The sequence below is a fragment of the Vulpes vulpes genome, chromosome 1 (genome assembly GCF_048418805.1).
Source record: "Vulpes vulpes isolate BD-2025 chromosome 1, VulVul3, whole genome shotgun sequence".
Taxonomy (NCBI): domain Eukaryota; kingdom Metazoa; phylum Chordata; class Mammalia; order Carnivora; family Canidae; genus Vulpes; species Vulpes vulpes.
Genome location: NC_132780.1, coordinates 131,972,836 through 131,995,542, shown reverse-complemented (window position 1 = coordinate 131,995,542; position 22,707 = coordinate 131,972,836). Strand labels below are relative to the sequence as shown.

Here is a 22,707-nt window from a genome sequence, read left to right as displayed (position 1 = left end):
AGTGGCAGAGCAAGGACTGGAATCCAGGTCTCCTGAATCCTGGTCTACTTTCTGTTTATTGGCAAGCTCGAGGTCTAATGGGCTAGACCTTGTCAGTCTTCTGCACTCAACCCCTTGCCAAGTAACTTCCAGCTAGCCCTTTAACCTCAATGAGCCTTTGCAAAAGCAAGGTGGTAATGCGTGCCCTGAGACTGGGGCGGGGGGACAGGCACCAGCAAATCACTATCATTATTATCATCATCTTGTGACTAGACGCTCCAGCATCCGCAGCAAAATTCCACAGCCAACCCACTTATTTCTGCCTTCTAAACAAAACTGGATGAGAAATTTCATTCTAATTTAATTTTACATTAATGAATGTTCATTTATTTATAAACTGGGGCCTTAGAGGAACCACAGCTCCCTCTATCCATAGGTTACCAGCAACTACACATGCTGCCCCTTTCACATTTCTACCCACCCCAGCCATTTTGAGAGCTTAGCCATAGATCATAGTTATCAGGACAAGATAACTCTGACCCTTAGAAAGGATGCTCCTTTGGGGTGCTCTGAATGCTCCTGAGGGACACCCAAACCTTACATGGGACCCAGACCCTTCATGCTGTACAGTCACATGATTTCCTGTGTACGTACTGATCAGCTCAAGGGCAGGGGCAGGTTCCTGGGAAATGCTGCCAAGGCACCCTGTAATAAACGGAGAGAGGGCTGCACAGGGCAGGGGAGGAGCAAGGAGGAAGAAATGCAGGAGAATCTACTAAGTACATGGTTGGGAAGAACTGATCCAGGACTCCTTGCCCTTCAGAGTTCCACCATGCATGCTATTCACACCATTATCTGGAACCCACTCCAAAACGCAGGCCAACAAAATGCTCCCGGTCTCTGTCTAGGTGGAAAACACAGCTTTTGTGTCTTTACCTCACTCTGCTGGGGTCTGTCCCTACACTGAAACTACCTTCCCCCACCACCAGAGGAGGGGTGCTCCTCTCTCCCTCCACCCCTGCCTCTCCGCTTGCTCGGATTCCCGCCCCCCATACCCCTCACCCCGCTGGGAGGTTTTCCTTAAGATCCTGGGGTTGGATAGCAGCATTGAAATAGGTGCCAAGGAGGAAATGAGGCCCCTAGGTGGTTGTACCCCAGGCAGTCTGCATTTCTGAAAATGGGAATTGGTTCCGCAGCCACAGTACCCAGGTGGCAGGAGGGTGCTGTTCGTCCTGCAGAACAGCCCTGTTCAAAGCTCAGTGCTTGCAGCCGGGTTGTCCGTGACCCTCACCCAGTGGCCTCTGATGTGCTGCTCAGTAATGAGCTGCAACAGGGACCCAGCTGCCACCTGCATCTGTATGCACAGTGCCCCAGCTGCCCGGTTAGATGTGTCGGCTCCTTTCTTCTCTCCTTTTCCTCCTCCTGCCGTTGTTCAATTTCTCACAATCGGCTCAAATAATTCTTTTTCTCTGACGAGTTCCTCCAGTTTCCAGGACAGCAGACTCGATTGCTTACAGGACGGGCACAGCCCTGGAAGAAATTAAAACTGGAGGAGGCTGGGAGGATACTGTGAGCTGAGCCAAGACCAAAATGACCATGTTTTCAAAAAAACAGAAGTAAAGAGAGATCCACTCTTGGCTAAAGCTATCCAAGGCCAGGACCAGGACCCAGCCAGGAGGGGAGAGGGGGCAAGTGCCCAGAGGAACCAGTCAGGTGAAGACACCCACCTTCCTCACATCTTACTGAGGTCTATCCAGCAAAATCTGCAAGAATCTCTCCAGAAAACTGGGCCATTACAGAGAGTTACAGATTACCCCCTCTTCATCTGGGATGTACTTTACACTTAACAGGACCATGGGTAATTAGAGGGCAACCTGAACCCAGCTTCACAAGATGGAGATGATGAGGTATTTTCTCAGTAACTGCATCGGTATGATTTTATAATTACCAAGCTATGAGGATTTGCCATGAAATTGAATAGTTAAAAGCAAAGAGTAATTGCCTGATATCTGTACTCTGTAATTTAGTATAATCTAATCATGGACAAAGCCCAAAAGAAAATGTTCTGAAAGCATTACATTTTTCTTCATACACAATTCGTTATTGACATCAGGGAATGTATTCTAGGCTTCTGAAAGAACTCTTACCCACAGATATCAAAGTGTGGCCAAAAGAATGAGAGTTTTGTTATATTTTCAGCCGATTATGAAAAGCAGCCAACATAACTGCCCATTATACCTGTTCTGGCATTTCTCTGTGACTTTATTTGCCCCTTCGTCTACCTGGAGAGATGAAAGGTGGCTCTCCTCTTCACCAGAGCACTGAGATGGGGCAGCCAGAAGTTGGGCAGTGCTGGGAACATTCCCAGTCAAAACCTGAGCCTAGAGGGCACCTGCTTTGTCCCCTACTTTTCAACCACACTCTCCCAGTGCCCCCACCACCGCACAGCATGACGCCACTCACGATATGGTTCCAAGGAAGCCCAGAGGGATGCTTGAGGCTGGTGAGAGGGTAGATCGAGGATGAGTCCATGGTCCCCCTGCATCTTTAAGGACCTGATAAATGTGTGCAGGGCTTTTTGCAGGAGAAGAAGGAGAATGGAACTCACTAAAAGATTTATGGCTGTTGTTATTATAAGGCTCTTCTGAGACAGAGGGAGGTCAGCTGGACGGCAGGCAGCGTGGCAGCCCTCTGGGAATCCAGAGCCTCCTCCTCCTGGAGGCCCCTCACTTCTGCTAAATGCGTGGATGTGGTTACTAAGTATATTTGGACATTGCAGCTTGTTTTTCCACTTCTGCCTTTAATAAATCAGGAAGACTGCCCACAGCCCGGCTGCTCACCTTTAAAAAACCCGCAAGAAAGTGAGGAGAGGGGGGGCCTGCAGGGCAGCCACTGACTTTGCAATGGTGCCTTTTTCTTTAAAATATGCGTTCCCCTGCTCAACACAGAAGGCAAAGGAGGCACGTGCCAGGAAGAGCCTCCTGGGCAGCTCCCAAAACGACACAGGGGTACTAAAGAAGCACCACGGCTCAGCCGGGGCCTGGAAAACATGAGGGTCAGTGAAGAAAGCATGTGGTGGTCATGCAGGGGGAACATGAGCAGCAACAAGGAGGTAAAGTAGTCTTGGCACAGAATGTTGATGGCGGGCCTCAGAGGGACTGTCAATCCATGGAGGAACAGGACTGGGACAGGACGCTCAGGAGGAAAACAGAGATGCCTCAGACTTGAGAAGGACGACTGACTTGTGAGGGGTTTTCTGATTGACTTTTCTCAATCAGATGGTGAGGCTTCTGCCTGGGGGCGGGCATGGCAGGGACGCGGGCTACGGTGGTGGCACTACCCCAAAGGCTCCTTCGACCCAGAGAGACAAATTGAGCATCTGGTAGGAGTCCCATGGAGACAGAGGGTAGACCACATGGGGGCAGAAAGCCACGGCTGCCAACATGATGGGTTCCAGGCTGGAGGGAAGACAGCAGGCTGGACGGGTGGGGGGTCATTTGGCCCTAGGTATGTGTAGCAGCAGCAGCGTCCCCAAACACGAGGCAGGCTGACAAAGCCCACACTGGGGACCACTGCAGGGGGCGGCTCCAGTTCAGTACATATTTTTAAATCATCCTGGGATCCATTGTGATGAAACAGACCGTAACTCTGCGAAATGTCAGAACGTTCACTTTGTTGAAGCGTCAGATTCAAACCCTCTTAGAATACACAGGGCCGGTATTGATGCTGAAAGGCTCATTCCTTATATATTGAACTGCACAGCTGCAAGGAGTTGCACAAATGTTACCAACTCATTTGTCATGCAAACAGTGCTTCAGAAAGAAATAAAATACTATTATGTGGTATATGTGTTAGGCAATCACTATATCAAATTCATGGCATTCCGTGCAAACACAGGCAGAGAAGAGGAAAACACTTGGTGAGAAAAATTGCACCACATGGGAACAGCTACGTTGGGGGATACGGGGAGGCTAACAATGGAAGCCTGACCGAGCAGGGGCTATAATTTTCCAGCAACCGTGGCCAGTGTAGGAATACATCCCTGTGGTGGTACGGCGAGTGGCAGGGATGCAAACCACCGGCAGAGGGGCCTTGCCCATGACCCAGGGAAGGAAGAGGGGAAAGCAGGGTGGGGGGTGGGCGATGGGCAGGCAAGGGGAGAACCGAATTAGAGGAGCCGCAGTGGACCGGAACCCAAGACGCCAAGGGTGGCCATAAACGTTTGGGATGGGGGGGGGATGAAGAAGGCCGTGGAAGGCTTACAAACAGGGGAGGGAGGTGGAAGGACAGAGCCCAGCTCTGCTCGCACTTGCCTCACCGCCCAGGCTTCCCTCAGGGCCTCAGCTAAGAGCCGCCCAGTAGTCAGGTGCCACCCGCACCGCCCACGCCCCACGCCCCAGGAGAGGGGCTAAGTATAAACACGTGGGAGCACTACCGGGCCGCGTCGAAGCCCTGCTCTAATTCTCGTTACCGACTTTACTGGCCAGGAGGCCAGAAATGTTCACTGGATGTGATCACACACCCAACAGTGGCGCCCCGGGCGTTTGAGAGGCCCCGCCGACTGCCTCGGGAGCTCCGGAGCTCGGGAGCTGGGGAGCTCGGCCACCCAGCGCTCGGGGGACCCCACCACAGGGCCTCCTCCCGAAGCGGGTGCCGCCCACTCGAGCCCAGGGCATTGGCTCTGGGGCAGGGGCCTGGGGCAGGGCCCACGGTCCCGGAGCTGCGCCCAGCGCCTGGGCACAGGCCCGCCGCCCCCCACCTGGGGTCCAGGGCCGGGCCTAGTCCATGACCCACAGCCCTCCCCAAGCACAGAAAGAGGCAAAGGGTCCGCAGGGGCTCGTCCTTCACCACTAGGCAATTTATCCACTAAATCAACACTTTACTAGGTGTCTGCCGCGTGCCCGGGACCGCGCATGCGGAGGAGTATTCGTAAAGAAACACCGACCGGTCTTACAGACAAGGACTGAGCAAGGAGGGGAAGGAAAGAAAAAAGGAAGAAGAAAAACATTTTTTGAATTCTCGGACCTCCCCAACAGGGCGGCATCAAGGGCCGAGTCTGACCTCCCCAACATGGCCGCCAGCCGGGAGGGCGCGGACAGACCTTCCCATCATGGCGCGGGCCCCGCCCGCTCCGCCGCGGCCGCCGGCGGGAGCAGTTCCGGGTGCGGTGCGCGCCGGGGGCGGGCGGGGGGCGGCGTCCTGGCCATGGCCGGCCTGTCGGACCTGGAGCTGCGGCGGGAGCTACAGGCCCTGGGCTTCCAGCCAGGACCCATCACCGACACCACCCGGGACGTGTACCGCAACAAGCTGCGCCGCCTGCGGGGCGAGGCCCGGCTGCGCGGCGAGGAGCGGCTGCGGGAGGAGGCCCGGCTGCGGGGCGAGGAGCGGCTGCGCGGGGAGGCCCGGCTGCGCGAGGAGGCGCCGCTGCGAGCCCGGCCCGCCGCGGCCTCCCTGCGAGCGGAGCCCTGGCTCTCCCCGCCGGCCTCGGGCTCGGCCTACGCGACCTCGGGGGCCTACGGCGACGGCGGGGCCTCCGCGGCGTCCTGGGCCGGGAGCCGCGGCCTCGCCTACCCCGCCCGCCCCGCGCCGCTCCGGCGCCGCGCCTCGGCCCGGGGCAGCTCCGAGGAGGACGAAGACGCCCGGCCGCTCGACAGGGCCGCGCCGGGCCACGGAGTCCGTCGCTGGTGGGCCGCGACCCCGGCCCCGGCCCCGGCCCCGGCCCGGCCGCCCTCCGCCCTCCTCGGCGCCGACCCGCGCCCGGGCCTGCGGGCCACGCGAACTGGCCCTGCGGGTGCGGCGCGGGCCCGGCCCGAGGCGGGGCGGCGGCTGGAGCGCTGCCTGTCCCGGCTCCTGTTCTGGGCCAGCCTGGGGCTGCTGCTCGTCTTCCTGGGCATCCTCTGGGTGAAGATGGGCAAGCCCTCGGCGCCGCAGGAGGCGGAGGACAACAGTACGTCTCGGGCCGGCGCAGGGGAGGGCCCCGGGCGCGCGAGTGCCCACCTGCCGCCACCGGTTCGGCCCGGGCCTTGCCAGCTGCTTCTGGCTGTCTTCTCCCCTCCAGACCTTGCCTCTCCTCCCTGCCGCCGGGAGAAGAGGCCTGGAGTTCCTGCAGCCATCTCTGTCCTCACTCTCTCCTGTTCCTGTTCTCCATTTCTGCCCTAGCCCTCCCTACCAGTCTCCCTTTCAACCACGTGCTGGAAGCAGTCTTCATTCCTAGGCATTTCCACCCCAACCTCTGGTTTTCCCTCTCCAGAGAAAACCACACCCCTCTCCAACAGGCAGGTCCACCCCCATTCCTTTTTAGTTCTTTCTTAACTTGGATCTCTGGCTCATTCACACATTAGTGCCCATTTGAAGACACCCCAGGTTTGACTGCCCACAGATCGGATCTGGTTGGGTTCCCAGCTTTGCATCACCAAAAGCGTTTAAACTGATATACATGGAGGTGTTTTTCCTTGCTTGCATTATCCTCCTGGAGTGTGCTAAGAGAGAGTTCTGTGAGTCAAGGACATTGCCCGCCATGCTTCTGTCCACATTTTAGTTAGTGATTGGACATGGCAATAAGAGGTCTGCAGGATACAGTAGGTATCCTGCCTAGTTGAGGATTGGTATGTTTCTTAAAAGGAGAATCTGCTTCTTGGGTAACTGGGCTTTAGTCTCAACGTGAAAATCATTTCTTTATAAATGTAAAGGGTAAAGTGTATAAATCTAAAGTGTAAAGTGAGTTCACCAGCTTTTGATATTCTTTGCAAAGCATTGTGATGAATACTGTTCCCAGCCTCAAGCCAAGGCCACATCTTTCTTTCCATGCCTAGCAGGAACAGCCAAAATGCAGGGAGAGGCTAAATTGTACCTTAGCTGTTGCAGCAGATGGGTGTTTGGGTATATGAACAAGTCTGTGGGCATGGGGATCCCAGACTCACACACCCAAATAACTCCTTGGCTATGAGAGCAGTCTATCCACTTGCTAAAGAAATTAAGCAGACCTGGGAGGGTCTATATGGGACTATATGATACCACAGCAGTCAAACAGTACACTTTTCATAGTCCCTGCTGAGATACTTTAAGACAACAGCTCTTGGGTATATCTTGGGATTTAGCTGGAGCTCCCCTCCCATGGTGGTACTAATCCCTATTCAACATATCACTTGGCAGTTTACAAAACAATCATGTATATTGACTTGTTTGAGGTTTACTCCTTGAGTTAAGCAGCGGAAGCTTTATTGATCCCATTCTACAAATGAGGAGATGGAGGTTCAGAGTGGTTGAGTTGCCAAGAGCCCATGGCTAATCATTTCCAGCTACGGCTTGGACCAGTGGTCCTAGTCCTGATTCCTCATCCGGGCTTGGGAAACCCTTACATGTTACTATCTACATTTTACAAGTGCCATATTTAGAGGACATCTTTCTGGTCCCCACCCTTATGGGAATGTTTTACTTCCTCTGAATTTTGGGAATGGTTCTCTTTTGAAATCTTTTCCTGAACCCACACTTTTAATTTCCTCTGTGTTTCTTTTCTTGGTCTCAGTGAAATTATTGCCAGTGGACTGTGACAGCAAAACAGATAAGGTGAGTCTGAGTTTCTCTAGCTTTTGTTATTCCTCCCAAGGATGTTAGCCTCCATCAGGAGGTAAACTTCCCCAGAAAAGGATCATAATAGGATCATTTTCAGGAGTGCTTCCTATAATGTACCAGAATCACATCGTGTTCTGTGATGTTTGTGTCAGACTCAATTGTGGCAGGCGACAGAGTACTTGAAATAGAAAGAATAGAACTCCCAAGATCCAACCCTGGCTTGTTATGGTAGCTCTCCCATCACTCACAGCGCCGGAGACTTTGATCTGCCTAAGTCAATCTAGGCGGATGCAGTAGGTTGTGCTAAAGGACCTCTCAAGCTCCCTGGCTTCCAGAGGAAGGGCTGGCAGTTTTTAAGCTTCTGGAGGCCGAGTTCTCAGGTCCACGTTCCCTCTGCTCCGGTGTCTGTGGCTGACAATGCTGTTCGGATTTGAAACATCAGGGAGCGGGTGGGGTTGTTTTAAATATATCTGAAGTGGAATTAGGCCTCTTGCCTATAGATTTGTTTTATGAGGCTTTAATGTTCCCTACAAATAATATTTGGGGAAGGTGAGCAGCCCCATCCATTTATGAGTCATGCACGCGGCATTAGCTAGGAGCTGGGATGCTGGCACAGGTGATAGTCTGGGGAAGATAGGAGGCAGTAAATTTTCAGGTCATAAATCCTACCAGGAGGAGCCTTTTCCTGCTAGAGGGCATGACTTAGTAGTCTAATTATTAAGTGTGCAATGCCAGGCCTCTCCCAAGGCCTCAGTCTCCATGTCTGGCAGCCCCCGGGCCTAGGAAAGTGCACACAGTCAAGAGTTCACTCTCTTACCCATGTTAACAGAAGGGGTGGCCTGGTGTAGATAATAGCCTTTATTTCTTCTCTGGCTTCCGCTATGTCATCTTTGGGGTTGTTTTATTACATTCACTTATCGCATTCATCCACCAAGTATCTTTGCCTCTCAGTTGTTTTGTGAAAACAGATTCATATTAAGTTGAAAGTGCCTTCTGTCATGGAAACCACAGTTGATGATTACAGGAAGTGGCCCAGAAAAATAGGTAGTGGCGAGAGGGAAAACTAGAATTTTGAACCCGAAAGCAAGGAACTTTTCTGTAAGATTTCTCTGTTCTCTGGTTTCTTTTCTTCTTCTTCTTCTTTTTTTTTTTTTTGGTTTCTCTGGTTTCTATCTCTTGGTTCATCTCCCCAGCTGAGTGAGCCCCAACGGGCCCATCCCGGGATCTTGCTAAAGATGTGCTCGGTGAGCAGCGTGGGTACTCGTAACATCAGGGCATCAAAAGGCAGAGTCTGGGCCTCATCACAGGCCCCACTGAGCTGAGATCTCATGGGGTGTTCTTGGCCGTCATGAAGAGTGGACAGAGGAATAGGCAGTTTGGGAGATGCTTCTTGGCTTTGGTGAGGCTCTTGCTGAAAAGTCTTATTCTTTGTGTGGCTCAGGCTCCCCCAGAATCCAGATGGGCATTGGAGTTTGAGAGATATGTGTTCTTTCCCTTCTCAGCCAACTATGACACTTAGCATTTTTCTCTCTGCCTTTGTGCTACTGAAAACGCGTGGATAGGCTGGGAGTGGGTGTGCTATCTCAGGCCGTCTCGTGGTCTAGTGCCTTCCGTCCTTCTGTTCCCTTTAGGTGGGATCAGCCCCGCTTTGCCTAAACGTCGGTGAGTTTGAAATGGAGTTAATTGTGACCACCTCTCTTTTTTTCCTGGTTGTGACAGTAATAGATGTTTAGTGTAAAAAAAAATGTGCCAAAATCAGCCATGATTCTGCCACCAAGAAATAATTTTGGTGACATTTAGGGGCATTTCCTTCCCTTCTCATTTGTTTGTGTATGTATGTTTATAGAATTGGGATCTCCATGTATATTCAGTTATATTTCTTATTATCAACATTTTCCATCACATTCATCTTTAAAAGGTAGTTTGAGTATCTGATTCTACTTACAGATTTGTGCGTTGTTTCTGAACGTTAACAGTCATGTGTGTAAATCTTGGTAACCCCATTTTGTACTTGGAAAGGCTTTTGGGTCTTTAGGCAACACAAGGGAATATATCTTGGCCTCTGAGACTTTCAGAAACCAAGTCCCTCAACGTTGCAGATGAGGGCATCAAGCAAGCCCAAGAAGGAAAGTGACTGTGGTTCTTTCCACAGTTGTCAAGCCAGGCCCGGAGCCCAGGACACCCCAGTGACACCCCAGAGGAGGTCTGAAGGGGGCGGTAGGCTTGGAGTTGACCATCATCAGCACTTGTTAGCTGTGGGATCTTGGTGGCCTAGCTATGGACTCTAAACCTCGGACTCCTCATCTGAGAAATTGGGGTGTGGTAAGGATTGTGGTGAGGATTCAGTGCAGACTCATGACAGCCTGTCATTCACTCTCAAGGAAGAGCAGTTTTTCTTTTAAATATTCTAAATCTAGCAAGTCTAGGAAAATGGTTTCAATTCTGTTATAAGTGGAGGAGATCTAGGTATATTCGTGTTCCTGTTTTCTCATACAGATGACTTTTGTCCTCTATAGTTTTAAGATTTCTAGAAATTTCCCACTTCTAGTCAGGAATCCAGTCTAAGATGAAGCAGTTGCTGCAGCTAATCCACCGGGCAGACAATTTATAGGCAGAATGTAGGCACCTGACTCTCCAAAAACAGACAGGAGTGGCCCAAGGGAAGACAAGGCTGCAGTAGTAGCATTTGCCTGGCCCACCAGGGAACCTGGGCTGCTGCATCTCCCCACAGCCTAGTCACCTCTGCTCCACCGCCCCGCTTAATGGCCTTTATTCCCGTGGGAACTGCAGGACAGGCTGGGAGCCTTCAGGATGGCAATTCCTTAGTTACTATGTCTGCTTTTAGTTCTGCCTCTGTTTTCATGGTGCTCAGTTAACCCGGTATTTATCGACCCCGTCCCTGGGCCCACCACTTTACAGAATTTGGGTTAGGAGTTGTGCCTTGCTGCTTAGCACTTGGCAGTGCAGCCAAGGAGGTAAAACCAGCTGGACGGAGCCCCCTGCCCCCACCACTGCTTGCTGACTGCTTGTCCTGTGCCCTTCCAGTTTTGTCAGGCCAAGCAGAAGGCGGCCTTGCTGGAGCTGCTGCATGAACTCTACAACTTCCTGGCCGTCCAAGCCGGTGAGTGGATATCTCTGGGCCTGAGATTCCTCGTGGGGGCTGTGGGCTCTTCCCCTCATCAGCCTGGCTGGGGCTGGCTGGCAGGAGGCCGAGATGCTTCCTGGGGATCTCCCAGAAGACACACTCAGAAACCAAGTCTTGCCCCAATTCTCCACTTAGACACAGCTTTCTTAAGCCGACAGTTGGTTTTCATGTCCCCTTTAAGGGTCTCAGGGGTCCTGGCCCCTGCACAAGCCTGTTTTCTCTGGATGCCCACCACTTGATACTTTCATGTTGCACTTGCAGGAGCCAGGCCCCAGGTCTCCTCAGAGTCTGGATCTTCTGACCTGGAGAGCCTCCTGTACCAGATGGTCGGCCAGGCCAGGAGGAGAGGCCTATGCAAGTGGCAGGGGCCTGCCCGGTGGGCTGGTCACGCTCAGGTCCACCCAGCTTGCCAGGGCCCCCGTGTCACATTTGGTCCTGATCTCCCCATCTAGCTGCAGGACCTTGGATAAGTCCCTTAACCTCTCAGAAACTGTCTCCCTCTCTAGCCAAGTGGTCCTTGGTCATTTTTTTTTTTTTAAACAAATGAAAATTGTTTTACTCTAGAGGAGGACATTTTCAGTACCCCCATGAAGTACCTCTAAAAAGCAATCCATCCAGAAGGCTTCCCTACTATTTTATTTAGAAAATTATTCTTTGAGGCCCGATATATCACCTCCCCACACCTCTCAGAATCACTTGCTTAGGGCATAGTGTGACCTGAGCTTGTGCCCCAAGCTTGGTGCACTAGAACCAGACAGAGCTATTCAGTCTTATGGAATGTTCAAGAGGCGCCTCTTACCTGTGGGGCCAACCCTTGTCTAAAGTCATTGCTAGGGAATCCAGGCTGGATGGGCTTGTACTGGGCCCTCAGCCCTTGGGGCAGGTCTTATGGGCCATCGCTCTGCCACCACCTCCCCCCTGACTGGCAGGAGACTAGTGGCGGTCAGGAAGGCATCTGTGAGCTTGGAGGAGGAGCAGTAGGCATGGAAGCTCACAGCATCACAGGCCCCAGGGGCCTTTCTGCATTGCCTGGGTCCTTGGACTATGAATTCTGGCCCTTTATTTTTTTCAAGATTTTATTTATTTATTCATGAGAGACACACACACACAGAGAGAGAGAGAGAGAGAGAGAGAGGCAGAGACACAAGGCAGAGTGAGAAGCAGGCTTCGTGTAGGGAGCCCGATGTGGGCCTCAATCCCAGGATCGCATCCTGGGCTGAAGGCAGGCGCTAAACCGCCGAGCCACCCGGGCTGCCCAAATTCTGGCCCTTTAAGAGAGTGTTCCAGACCTTGGTAACTCAGTTGTGGTCCAGGGACAAGCAGCATTAGGATCACCCTGGAACCTATTGGAAATCCAGAATCTGAGGACCCATCCCAAACCTATGAATCAAAGTCTGCATTTTTGAAAAGCCCTAGGGTATAAAGTAGGGAAGCTCTGTCTTAAACCAGAGATGCTGGTAGACATTTCTCCTCCATCCTGCCCTCCATTTGTGGTCCTGGCTTATGCCATCAGGGGGCCTAGTGCCTCCTGTCCTCTGACAAGCCTGGCCAACGGCGAGTCTGAGGGTCTCACTGCAGGGGAATGAGGGCTCTGCTAAGCCATACTCTGCCCAACCCCAACCCCACCTGGGAGGTCACCTATGGGCGGGGCATTGTGCTTCCCTTGCAGCCCACAGGGTGCTTATGATCTAGTAGAAGGGATAGGCCACCTACCTCCCTGACCAATGGCTGTTACAAGGTGTGATTAGATGAGAACCGAGAGGCCAGAAGTTCCAGTAGGCATGTTACCTTTCAGTTGGAGCAGTCAGGAAAGCATCACAGGGGAGGTGGTGTCTGTGCCAGACCCTGAAGCCCAAGGAGGATTGATTCTGTATATGTAGGGGGCAGGGTAGAGCCAAGAGGCAGGAAATGACAGAGTCAGGGATGGAAGCTCTTGGCTTCATAGGGGAAGGAGAAACAGAAGGAATGGAGTTTGGAAAGGTTGGTTGGGCCCCACCATGGATGGCCATAGATGTCAGGCCACCAGGGCTTTGATCACTGCAGGCGGTGAATGCCAACGAGGCTTTTGAGCAGCAGAGTGATATGTTGAGAGCCAGGAGCTAGGAAGGCAAGGGTGACGGCAGCTTGAGTGTAGTAGTGCGATTTAAGCAGAATCATTTTAAACTTTTGTTGATCAAACGTGGATGAGAAAGGAGAGAGGACGAAACTAATCAGGAGACCATGGCTGTGGTCCAGGCCAGCTTAAGTGGGGCAGGGCATTCTGGGGCCTGTCGGGAAAAGCCAGCTTGATCTCAGGGGTCCCATAAGGGCAAGCTCAACTTGGCATAGAAGGGATAAACTTTAGTTCGGTCTCAAGATTTTTAAAGTTCATTCTCAGCCACTCCCTCCACAGACCCCAGGCTGTGCCAGGTTAAGAGCAGTGAGGCTCTGTGTGGGTTAAGGATCTTGTACATGCCCCCAGCCTGTGCTGTGCCTGCTCTCAAGGCATCTAGTGACCCACAGGAAGCAGAACATGGTGGGTGGACCATAGTGGGCTGTTGAGAGCCACTGGCTGTGGCAGGTCCCCAAGTCCAGAGTGATTTGGTCCGACAAGATTTCCCCACGGGCCGGGGAGTTTTCAGAGGAGGTGGCCCTGGGTGGGCCTAAGGGGAGGCTCCCAGCTTCATCCTAGGTGGGACCTGATCAGAAGGGGGTGGCCCCTTGGGGCACCACACTGAGACCCCACTGCCTAGCACAGGGATGCCCTCTTTCTCTGTGGGGCATTTTGGCCTTCCTTCCCCAGAACCCCTCAAAACAGTGGGCCTGGAGGTCCTAGCCCCCTGCCTGTGTCATGGCCAGAATTCCTGCAGTGCCTGCAGCCGCCCTGCCTTTCTTTTTTTTCCAGGTCGCGTTTATTTATAGTGCCATTCTGGTACCTTCCAAAGCTACCTGTCTGATCCTTTTAGGGATCAATTGAGAACAGACCTTAGGATTGGGTAGCTTTTTAGTCATTTAATGCAAATCACTGCACTCCTTTGCAGGTCAGGTTTTAATGATCTGGAATCGATCCAAGCTAAGTGGCTTTTGATCTTGCTGCAGACTGAGGATGCCTCACTAGAGTCATGGGGCCACATGCTCCCCATCAAAGCTGATGGCTTGATTCTTGCTGCATTTTTTTTTTTTTTTTTTTGGCCATTTCAGAGTATTTTTTTCCCCACCTCTTCTTTTTGTTTGAATATGTGTTTTTTCCTCCTAGGTAATTTTGAATGTGGAAATCCAGAGAAGCTAAAAAGCAAATGCATCCCTGTAGTGGAAGCCCAGGAATACCTAGCAGTAAGTAGGCTGCAGCGCTCACCCACTCCCAGGAGGTCCTGGTGCTTTTGTTCTGATCTTTCAGACCCTGTCTTTTTTTTCTCTTTCCATTTTGTGTTTGCTTTTTGGCTTTTCTTGTTTTCCCTTTTTTGTTGTTTCTTTCTTTCCTTTTCTTTCTTTTCTTTTCTTTTCTTTCTTTTCTTTCTTTTCTTTCTTTTCTTTTCTTTCCTTTTTTTTTTTAACTTAGTTGAGTGTTAGGCTACTTTCAGTTTAGGCAGCAGGAGAGGTGACTGGTCCCAGCTGAGCTGTGAGCCGGAGCCCTGCCTGCCACAGGTGGGCGGGGGTCTCCTGAGCAGCTGGTGTGGCCACTGCAGGCCGCCTCTTTTTGAAGCAGCCCCATTACTTACCCCCCGCTTTTCTCCCCTTCCCAGCAGCTTTACAGACCTACATTTCACCTGTCCATTCTCTCCTTTATGTTCACTGTAGATTGCTCGGGGTCTGTGTGGCTGTTGGCCTGGCTCCAGTTTGACAGAATTCTGGAACCTTGGAGCCAGCAGAAACCTAGGGGTCCCCTAGCCTATTTTCATTTCCCAGATGAGGAGACTGAGGCCCAGAAAGGGGCAGGGACTGGCCCCTGGGGCCCCCAGCCCCACACGTGTTTTTATTTTCCCCAAGTTGAGCTGCTAGCCCTTGACGCTTTGGTACTTGAGAAAATTCTGTTTTTGGCTACCTCAGACCTGCATCACTTTCTTGTGTGCTCCCACCTCGACTTCTCCCAGTAGAGCCCCTTCTTGGCTCTCATCAACCCACATTTCCATCTGCCACTTTGTCGTGCATTTAGCGGAATGGGGCTCTGGGGCCCGCTGGAGGACACAGGAGAGGTCTTCCCTAATCCAGCAGGAGAACAACGTTCTAGCTGGTCCGCCCAGCCACAGCACTAATCTCCCGCCCCCTCCCACAGAATGTGACCGGCAATTCCCCTGCCAAGTTTGAAGCTGCGCTGACCTGGATACTGAGCAGTAACAAGGACGTGGGCATCTGGTGAGTGTGGGCGAAGCATCACAGGGTGGCGGCACTACCATGGGCACCTGCGGCCACAGTCAGCTCACAGAGGTGTCTGAAGGTAGAGCCAGGTCTCTGCCAAGTCCTTGTGAGCTAAGCCTACAGCCAGGCAACAGAAGGAAAAGGTGGTTGGGGTGCAGCGGAAGGAGCCACTTCACGATAAGACACAAAATCCAGGTTAGCCTAGTTTTCTACCTATGCCTTTGAGTTTCAGGTAACTCACTCTGTGCCCTTTGAACTCGCTGGTCCCACATAGAGAAGTCATTCTGTATTGCCTTTTGTCTGGTGCTGGTCTTCATTCCTAGCTGAAATGTTTCTGTCGGTTTCGCTCAGGACAGAAATTGAAAAAGGACATACTGGATTTTATTCTGACTGGGCATTTGACCTCATTTCTACCCCCGGGGAGCACTGTTAGCCAGGATGGCGAGCCCACTCAGCCTTCTGAAAAGCCCCATCTGGCTGCTCAGCCTGTGGGGGAGGGGCACACCAGTATGCCCCCCCACCCACACCCCCACCCCTTGCCACCACCAAGGTTCTTCATGCTGGGACTCCCTCCCATTTCCCAGGGTTTGTTAGGGTCTCTGTTCAGGCCACAGCTCCTGATACTCAAGTACACTCTGGGGTTTTGTTCCCTCCGTCTCTAATCCACCCAGACTACTAATTCCATCAGCAGTGCCTCCACCAGAAGCCCCTCAGACTGTTCAGCCTAAAGCTTGATAGCTGGATGCAGGACACGATTAAAATGCGTTGGCTTAAAAAAAATAAATAAAGCTTCCCTGAGTGGCTGAGCGATTTTCCTGTTGTGTGTTAGGATAGGCGGAAGAGAATATGGATTTTATCCTCAGCAGTGCTCACCAAAGCTGCTAGCACAGAAGAATGATGGCACTTGCCTTTTCACACTATGGGAAGGCAGTCGGAGGGTGGCCCAGCCCAGCTCAGATGACCAGTGTTCAAAGTGGGTCTCGAGAAATCGGAACACTTCAGACACTGGGCATTCCCATACATGAGACTGTCACCTAGCCAGAAGAAGTGCAGGCGTGGGCATCCCCATGTGTCCTGACACCTCTCAGAGGCCAGAGTGGAGGCGCTGTGGCTGGGAGCCTGGCCTCAGAGAGCCCAGTGGTTATCCTTTCCCGAGCCTCACGACACCCCAATCTTTATACTTAAACAGCTTATGTGCCTCCTTGTCACCGTCAACAAGGAAAAGCACACCCCAGACTCTTTCAGTTCTTGCTATGCAGTGCAAAGCCAGTGATTCAGTAAACATTTCCATTTCTATATGCTGGGAGGTGGGAATCCAATTTACAGTTTAATCTTCCACACGCTGAGAGGAGTTGTCAGAAGACTCGACAGAGGGAGACGTCACTTTAGCAGTAGGGGTTCGAGCCTGCTGCCATCTTTAAAGCTTTATTCTTTCTAAGTAGCCAATGTGGGAAATTTCTGGAAAGTATGCGACCAGGATACCAAGTCTATTTTATAAGCAAGTAGAGGCCTCAAAGCCCCTCCTTTCATCTCCCTTTGCTTCAAATTGGGACTGATCCTATGGTTCCTGGGAGCTCATGAATGCATTTTCAGCCCTGTGTCCTGTTTCAGGTTGAAAGGGGAAGACCCATCGGAATTGGTGACAACTGTGGACAAAGTGGTCTGCTTGGAATCCGCCCGCCCCCGCATGGGGGTGGGCTGCCGCCTGAGCCGTGCCCTGTTCACTGCGATCACCAACCTGCTCATCTTCTTTTGGTGTAAGTCCTTGGCTGCCCTTCTCCCCTCACCTCCCCCCACCCTCCCGTGACCAGCCCCTCCCCGCCCTTGCCATAGGGACTGCTCACACAGCACCTCCCGGGAGCCCAGCTCAGTGACACTCCTAGGCATGAGTAATGAGCTATAGAAACCCAGGCCCAGAGAGTTCATTTCTGTCTAGTGAACCTGAGGTCTGTCTAATAAAACAGAGGAGATGAACAAGTCAGCCTCTGCCCTGGGTCATCTTACCTTTAGAGATTGGTGGCAGGAGCATGACGATAACTGGAAAATATCCTTGATCGGGGTCAGAGACTATCATTGTCCCCGAGGGGGGAGCTGGGCCTTGGCTGGAGCCCAGCATCGTCACCCCCAGAGCTCCAGGGCACAGGCCTCTCGGAGGAGGAGGAGGTGCAGCAGGAGCTTGGCTTAATTTTACTCCCTGAACGATGTAAACACCTCCTCAGAGCTCTGGGTACCCAAGGAAAGCAGGAAGGACCCAGGGGGCTGAGCTGCAAAGCAGAGCTTAGCATCTTATGGCGTGGCATCAGGGGCTGCCTTTGAACAGAGACCTCAGGGTGTTTTGGAAGGTGAAAGGCCAAGTCACAGAAACTGCCAGCTCTGCAGACGTGGCAGAGAGGCAAATCACCAGCCATCTGGGCGTGCACACAGCTCCCTCACCCACGCCATCAGGCAGAGACGTCATTATCGGCAGCAGCATCTTGGAATACAAAGGGCCCTGCGTGTGTATATGTATGAAACCCCGTGGTCTGGTTCGCAAGGGAGGAGATGAAAGCCCAGAATGGGGTTGGGAGGAGCCTCAATCTGGACAGCTGGGGATGCCTCCGTGGTGACAGCCGGCAGAGGAAGATGATCACTTTGTAGCCCGTCTCCCCTCCGCCATCTCCCCATCCTGTGTAAGCTGCGTGCCAGCCCCGGCCTGACACATAGCAGGTTCTCAGGACACCTAACGCAGCTCACTGACAGCCTCCAGCACAGCAACTGGCCTGCACTGAGACCCAGCATGCAGCTGAATGGCCACAAGTGATGAGATGGATTAACGGGGCCTTTGTTCCCTCATAGGTTTGGCCTTTTTGTGGGGGCTCCTGATCCTCCTGAAATATCGGTGGCGGAAGCTGGAAGAAGAGGAACAAGCCATGTATGAGATGGTGAAGAAGATTATAGGTGCGTGGCCCCTGGGGAAAGGACCACTGGTACCCGCCAGAACGTCCTTCCCCTATATGGTGTCCTCTGTCCTACCTTGCAGATGTGGTCCAGGACCACTACGTGGACTGGGAGCAGGACATGGAGCGCTACCCATACGTGGGCATCCTGCATGTGCGAGACACCCTGATCCCTCCACAGAGCCGGTGAGTCTTGGGCTGACCCAGCCTGGTGCCACAGGAGAGGGCCTAGAGCATCAGTTAAGGGGCTGCGGATTGGCCCTGAGGATCACAGATGAGGGGGCCAGGCAAACCTCCCGCCGCTGCCCCAGCGCTCGGATCTTTGGCAGAATGCACAGCCGAAGTACGGAAGCATGACCCCACTCTGTCAGCGTCGATACCAACTGGAGAGCTGTGGGTGGCAGGTGCTCGTGCCTTCCCCCCAGTGGCTCAAGTTGGGAGGGACCTGGTGGGTTTCTATTAGTGGAAGTCCAGAGTCACTTGGGCTCCGGGCACAGAATAGTCGAGACTCTAGTGCCATTTCTCTGTGATGCTTGTGGCTCTGGCCTCCGGGATGTTGTGGGCTGGTTGGAGTTCCTCCCAGACACAAGTGGTAGCCAGCGGCAGCTGGATCGTCATCTGCCTTGTCACTGCCAACTGGGGAGAGATGGGCCTCCGGTCACTCTCATGGGCAGGAGAAAACATGCCCAGAAGCTGCCAGTGACACACTTCTTGAGGCCTCGCTGGCCAGAACTGGTTACTTGTGTTCTTGAATCAGTCACTAGCAAGGATGAGATTGCCTTTCAGACATTTTTAACCATGACCCATGACACGTCCCCTAAAATATGGTTCGCTTCCCACAGTAGCAGGCACACCTACACATGCATGCATGTAGTTGAACGCAGGGTTTCGTGGCAATGGATGTGGTCAGGTGCACAGCTGCATGGGCAGGGGTAGCAGACCATTGTCACACATGGTTCCAGGGGGCCTTCCACATGGGCTGCAGATGCTAGGTGGCCCCTGACAAAACCAAACGTGGGGAAGCTTTGTAGGAGGAGGGCCCTGGCATGGCGTGGGCTCAGACCGGGGGCCCTTGTCAGCAGTTTGGTGCGGTCTCCGGCTGGATGCCATCCCCTCGGAGAGTGACAAGCACTCACGTTTGCCGAGTGCTCGCTGTGAGCTGTCCTGCTCTGGGCCTTCCCCAGCACAGTCCCACTTGAGGGTCAACCAGACCCTCACTGTGGCCCTGGGAGGTGAGAACAATGAGTATCCCATCTTACAGATGAGGGAACTGAGGCACGTGTAGGCTAAGGAATTTGCTCAAAGCCCATCACTGGTGGCATTTCTGTGCAACCCAAGAGGAAGTGGAAGAGTAAAACTGCTTTTAAATGTGAATTTAAGGCCGCTTTTAAATGTGAAGATGCTCAAGAACTTTCCCTACTCCTTGGGAAGGTGCAGGCAGGAAGCTTAGGGAGAGCTGGGATCACGGCCTTGGCTTGTGCTTGCTGTTGTTGCCCAGCATGAGGCGGGCGTGTGGCCCCCCTGCTCCCAGGGGGAGACTACTTGGTGCATCCAGACTCCCACCAAATTCCTGGCCTGGCCAGGAGTCTCATGTGGCCTTGGGGAACAGCCTCCTTGAGCCAGTTTCCTCATCCAAGACACAGAGACAATACCACCACCTTGCAGAGGGTTGCTTTGAAGCCCTCCTTTATTCAGCAGATGTTTAGTGAGCACTTGCTACGGGCCATACACTCCTGAGTCACAGGGGTGGGGTGTGTTGGGGTATGGGGAAAAAGCCCAAATCCCCACCCTGCTGGAGTGTTGCTTCTCAGGAGGAAGAGAGGTAACAAATGCATAAGGAAACTGTGCTGTTAGGTATTAACAAGGCCTCAGGAAAAGGGGAGTGGGGGTGTCGGAGGTGGCCTCACAGCTCATCCCAGGGCAGCCCTTATTGCTCCAGCTCGGGTTATGTGCAACCCACACATGTACTGAAGTAAGTGCAAAAGTCCATCTCGGCTTGTCTCGGGACGGAGCCCTAGCAGTGAAACCCGGGAGACTCACACTATTGGCTCTCAGCCTCTTGATTCCTACCCCTTATCTGTGCAGCCAAGCCCTCCAGTTGTGAGGACACATCCGCTGCCGTGGGCCCCCTCAGGTCTGCCTTGCAGATGAGGGTCTGCCTGTGAGACTGAGGGAGGGCTGAAGAGCCTGGCTGGTGAGGAAAGCAGGGGGGCTAAAAGCAGCTGGCTTATTCACCTATTAATGGGCAGCCAGGGAGGGAGGGCTGGGTGACACCAGGCAAGTGGGGACTGCCAAACAGGCTAAGGGGTCGCTGGTGACAGGACCCGAACTCCGAGGAAGAAAGCCCCAGCACCCCCATTCTTACTCCCAACCCAGAGGCCACCTCAGGAACTTCCCTCATTTGTTGTCCTGGGCCCTGGTGGAGCCTTTCCTGCTCACACATGCCCATGTCCACAGTCACTCTCCCCATGTGAGGGGTCATGGGGAGGCAGGCTGCAGAACTGCCAAAAGACAGGAACTCTTCAAAGAGAAGACGTCAGAGCAACCTGACTGCCCTGGAATCTTCCTGTCTAGTCTGGAGGGGGAGGAGGTTATAGGGGCGGTCCAAGGGGATGCCAGGCCCCGGGGACCCAGCAGAGCAGAAGAGGGGAGCAGCTCCGGCTTCTTGGCCTCCCCCGTCAGATGCTGAGCTCATTCCCATGCTCCAAAGCACTGTCAGGTTTGGATTCCACAGCCCAGTGGCCACTCTTTAATTGGCCCACATGGGGCATTAAAATGCAGCCAGTGCTGGTGATGGGGCCGCCTGGCTGGGTCTGCTGCAGTAACAGGTCCTGGCAAGAGCTGGCCAAGGTCAGCACGGCCCAGTCCCACTCAGACACACCAGGGGGTCCTCTGGCACCTCTGGTCCCCTTCGGCTCCCTTTAATTGAGCGCTTTTAGAGCAGAGAAGGTTGAGGGATAATTTTTTTCTGTGGCTCAAGAAATTTCTCTCTGCAGGAGTTCTGCTAGTACTTGACGCAGTTTCCTCCCACAGATAAATTCTGCGTGGGCTCCTGGGGTCTTGTCCCCAGGGCTTGCACAGGCCAGCTCGCTTCTCTGGGCAGTACCAGACAGAGCTTGCGGGGGGCGGGGGGCTGCTGCCTTGCTGCTGAACCTGGTCCCTCTCATTGCAGGAGGCGCATGAAGCGTGTCTGGGACCGGGCTGTGGAATTCCTAGCATCCAATGAATCCCGGATCCAGACAGAGTCCCACCGCGTGGCTGGGGAGGATATGCTGGTGTGGAGATGGACTAAGCCCTCCTCCTTCTCCGACTCAGAGCGATAAATCCTGGGTGGGGACCTGTTCCCAGTCAGCCTGTCCCAGGCCAGTCCCCTCCAGGGACGTGGGAAGGCCACCAGACCTGCCAGTGCTGAATTCACGCTTGCCTTGACTTTCACCCTCCTCCCCACTCTGGTTCCAAAGGTCTCTCTGTAAGACTCTTGAGAGATTAGCTTGTAGGAAAGCTTGGGCTTCCTTGAAGGGCAGCGGCGGGGTGGGGGTGGGTGGCAAAGCCAGAGGCCAGGTGGGTAGCTCGTCCTCTGCATTGGTCCAATCCTCTCTGCCCGGTGGCTGGCAGGAAGGGGGAGAAGGGTTTGTTTCTGATGCTTAGAGAAGATGAAAGAGCAGCAGCTGGGAGACCCTGCAGAGCAAGTATGCAGTCAGGTGGGCTGGAGCTCTTCCACCACCCGGAGCACTCAGCAGGGTGGGTGTGGAGCCTGTGGGAGGTGGGTCGGGATGGCAGGCGGGGGCAGCAGGGGTTGGGGAGCGGTTTGGTCCATGTGCCTTCAGAGGGTGTTACCGGGAGCTCAAGGGTGAGGGGAGAAAGCCTGTCCTCTAGCTTGGTTGGGCCTCTTTTATCCTGAAGGGGTAAGGTGCTAGAAAGTAGAACAAGTACTGTAGAAGATCTAGAAATGCCAGGTCCTGGCACACGGGACCCTCCGGTCAGGAGGGGTGAGCTGCGGGGGCGGCCAGAGGGCAGGGCCGCCCCGTGCCACCCGCAGGGTCAGAGCTGGGCCTCTTCAGTGGTGCTTCTCACAGTGCGACACTGCGACACTGCGTGGAGGAGGATGCGGATTCCGGGAGCTTGGGAGTGCCGCGTCTCCATTGTGCGACGATCACCCCTCTCCAGGGCAACCACAGGCGGCCCCCCTGCAGGGCTGCGGGGCCGTAGGGCCAGAACTTGAGGCCCGGGCTGCGGGGCCCATAGGGCCAGAACTTGAGGCCGACCTGGGGGCGCGGGGTGCATGCGAGCACCGCCACAGACCTTCCTCCTGCACCCCCACCCCCACCGGCCCAGCTCCAGAAGCGCCCTGCCAGGGGCCCTATTAACTCAATGCGAGGAGCTCCTCGAGCAGAGCCTCGTCCCCCTGCGCTCTCCGAGGCAGGCGGGAGAGGGGCGAGCCAGGGTGCCGACAACAGCACCTCCAGAAGACATCAGCCACCCCTTGTCGGTCTTACTGGTATTTTTTGTTTCCTTAATAAAGCTCCAATCTCCCTCATTTGAGCAATACTCTCTCATTTCCTCTGATGTCTGGATGATCGCGGGGCTGGCTCCGAGTGCCCGCCCCACAGCAAAGCAATGGTCTAATCAGGCCCCAGCCGGAATTCGGAACGCGGCAACAGGCTTCACTTCAGGGTTGAAACTGTTGGATAAATAAACTATTAAAAATGGATGTGTTTCTCGTCCACGATTCTTTCCTTT

General features: G+C 53.7%; 1 protein-coding gene across 2 annotated transcripts; it reads left to right on the top strand.

Annotated features, from left to right (window-relative positions):
- The first annotated feature begins 5,042 nt into the window (after window positions 1-5,042).
- LEMD2 (LEM domain nuclear envelope protein 2) lies at window positions 5,043-22,678 on the top strand. Of its 2 annotated transcripts, none has more exons than XM_025990755.2 (9): window positions 5,043-5,926; window positions 7,505-7,545; window positions 10,597-10,672; window positions 13,932-14,008; window positions 14,949-15,028; window positions 16,643-16,788; window positions 17,867-17,968; window positions 18,051-18,153; window positions 21,140-22,678. In XM_025990755.2, the coding sequence occupies exons 1-9, from the start codon at window positions 5,050-5,052 to the stop codon at window positions 21,288-21,290; spliced, it is 1,653 nt and encodes a 550-aa protein (XP_025846540.2). In that variant the 5' UTR covers window positions 5,043-5,049; the 3' UTR covers window positions 21,291-22,678. The 2 variants fall into 2 exon arrangements, with proteins under 2 accessions (XP_025846540.2, XP_072586269.1); XM_072730168.1 differs by having other exon boundaries at window positions 16,625-16,788.
- The last annotated feature ends 29 nt before the right edge of the window (window positions 22,679-22,707 follow it).

Excerpts from the sequence above, each read along its gene's own strand:
- LEMD2 (XM_072730168.1), top strand. The coding sequence starts at position 5,050 with ATGGCCGCCAGCCGGGAGGGCGCGGACAGACCTTCCCATCATGGCGCG. Across the intron at positions 7,546-10,596 it reads GTGACAGCAAAACAGATAAG|TTTTGTCAGGCCAAGCAGAA; the intron begins GTGAGTCTGAGT and ends GTGCCCTTCCAG. Across the intron at positions 17,969-18,050 it reads GATGGTGAAGAAGATTATAG|ATGTGGTCCAGGACCACTAC; the intron begins GTGCGTGGCCCC and ends CCTACCTTGCAG.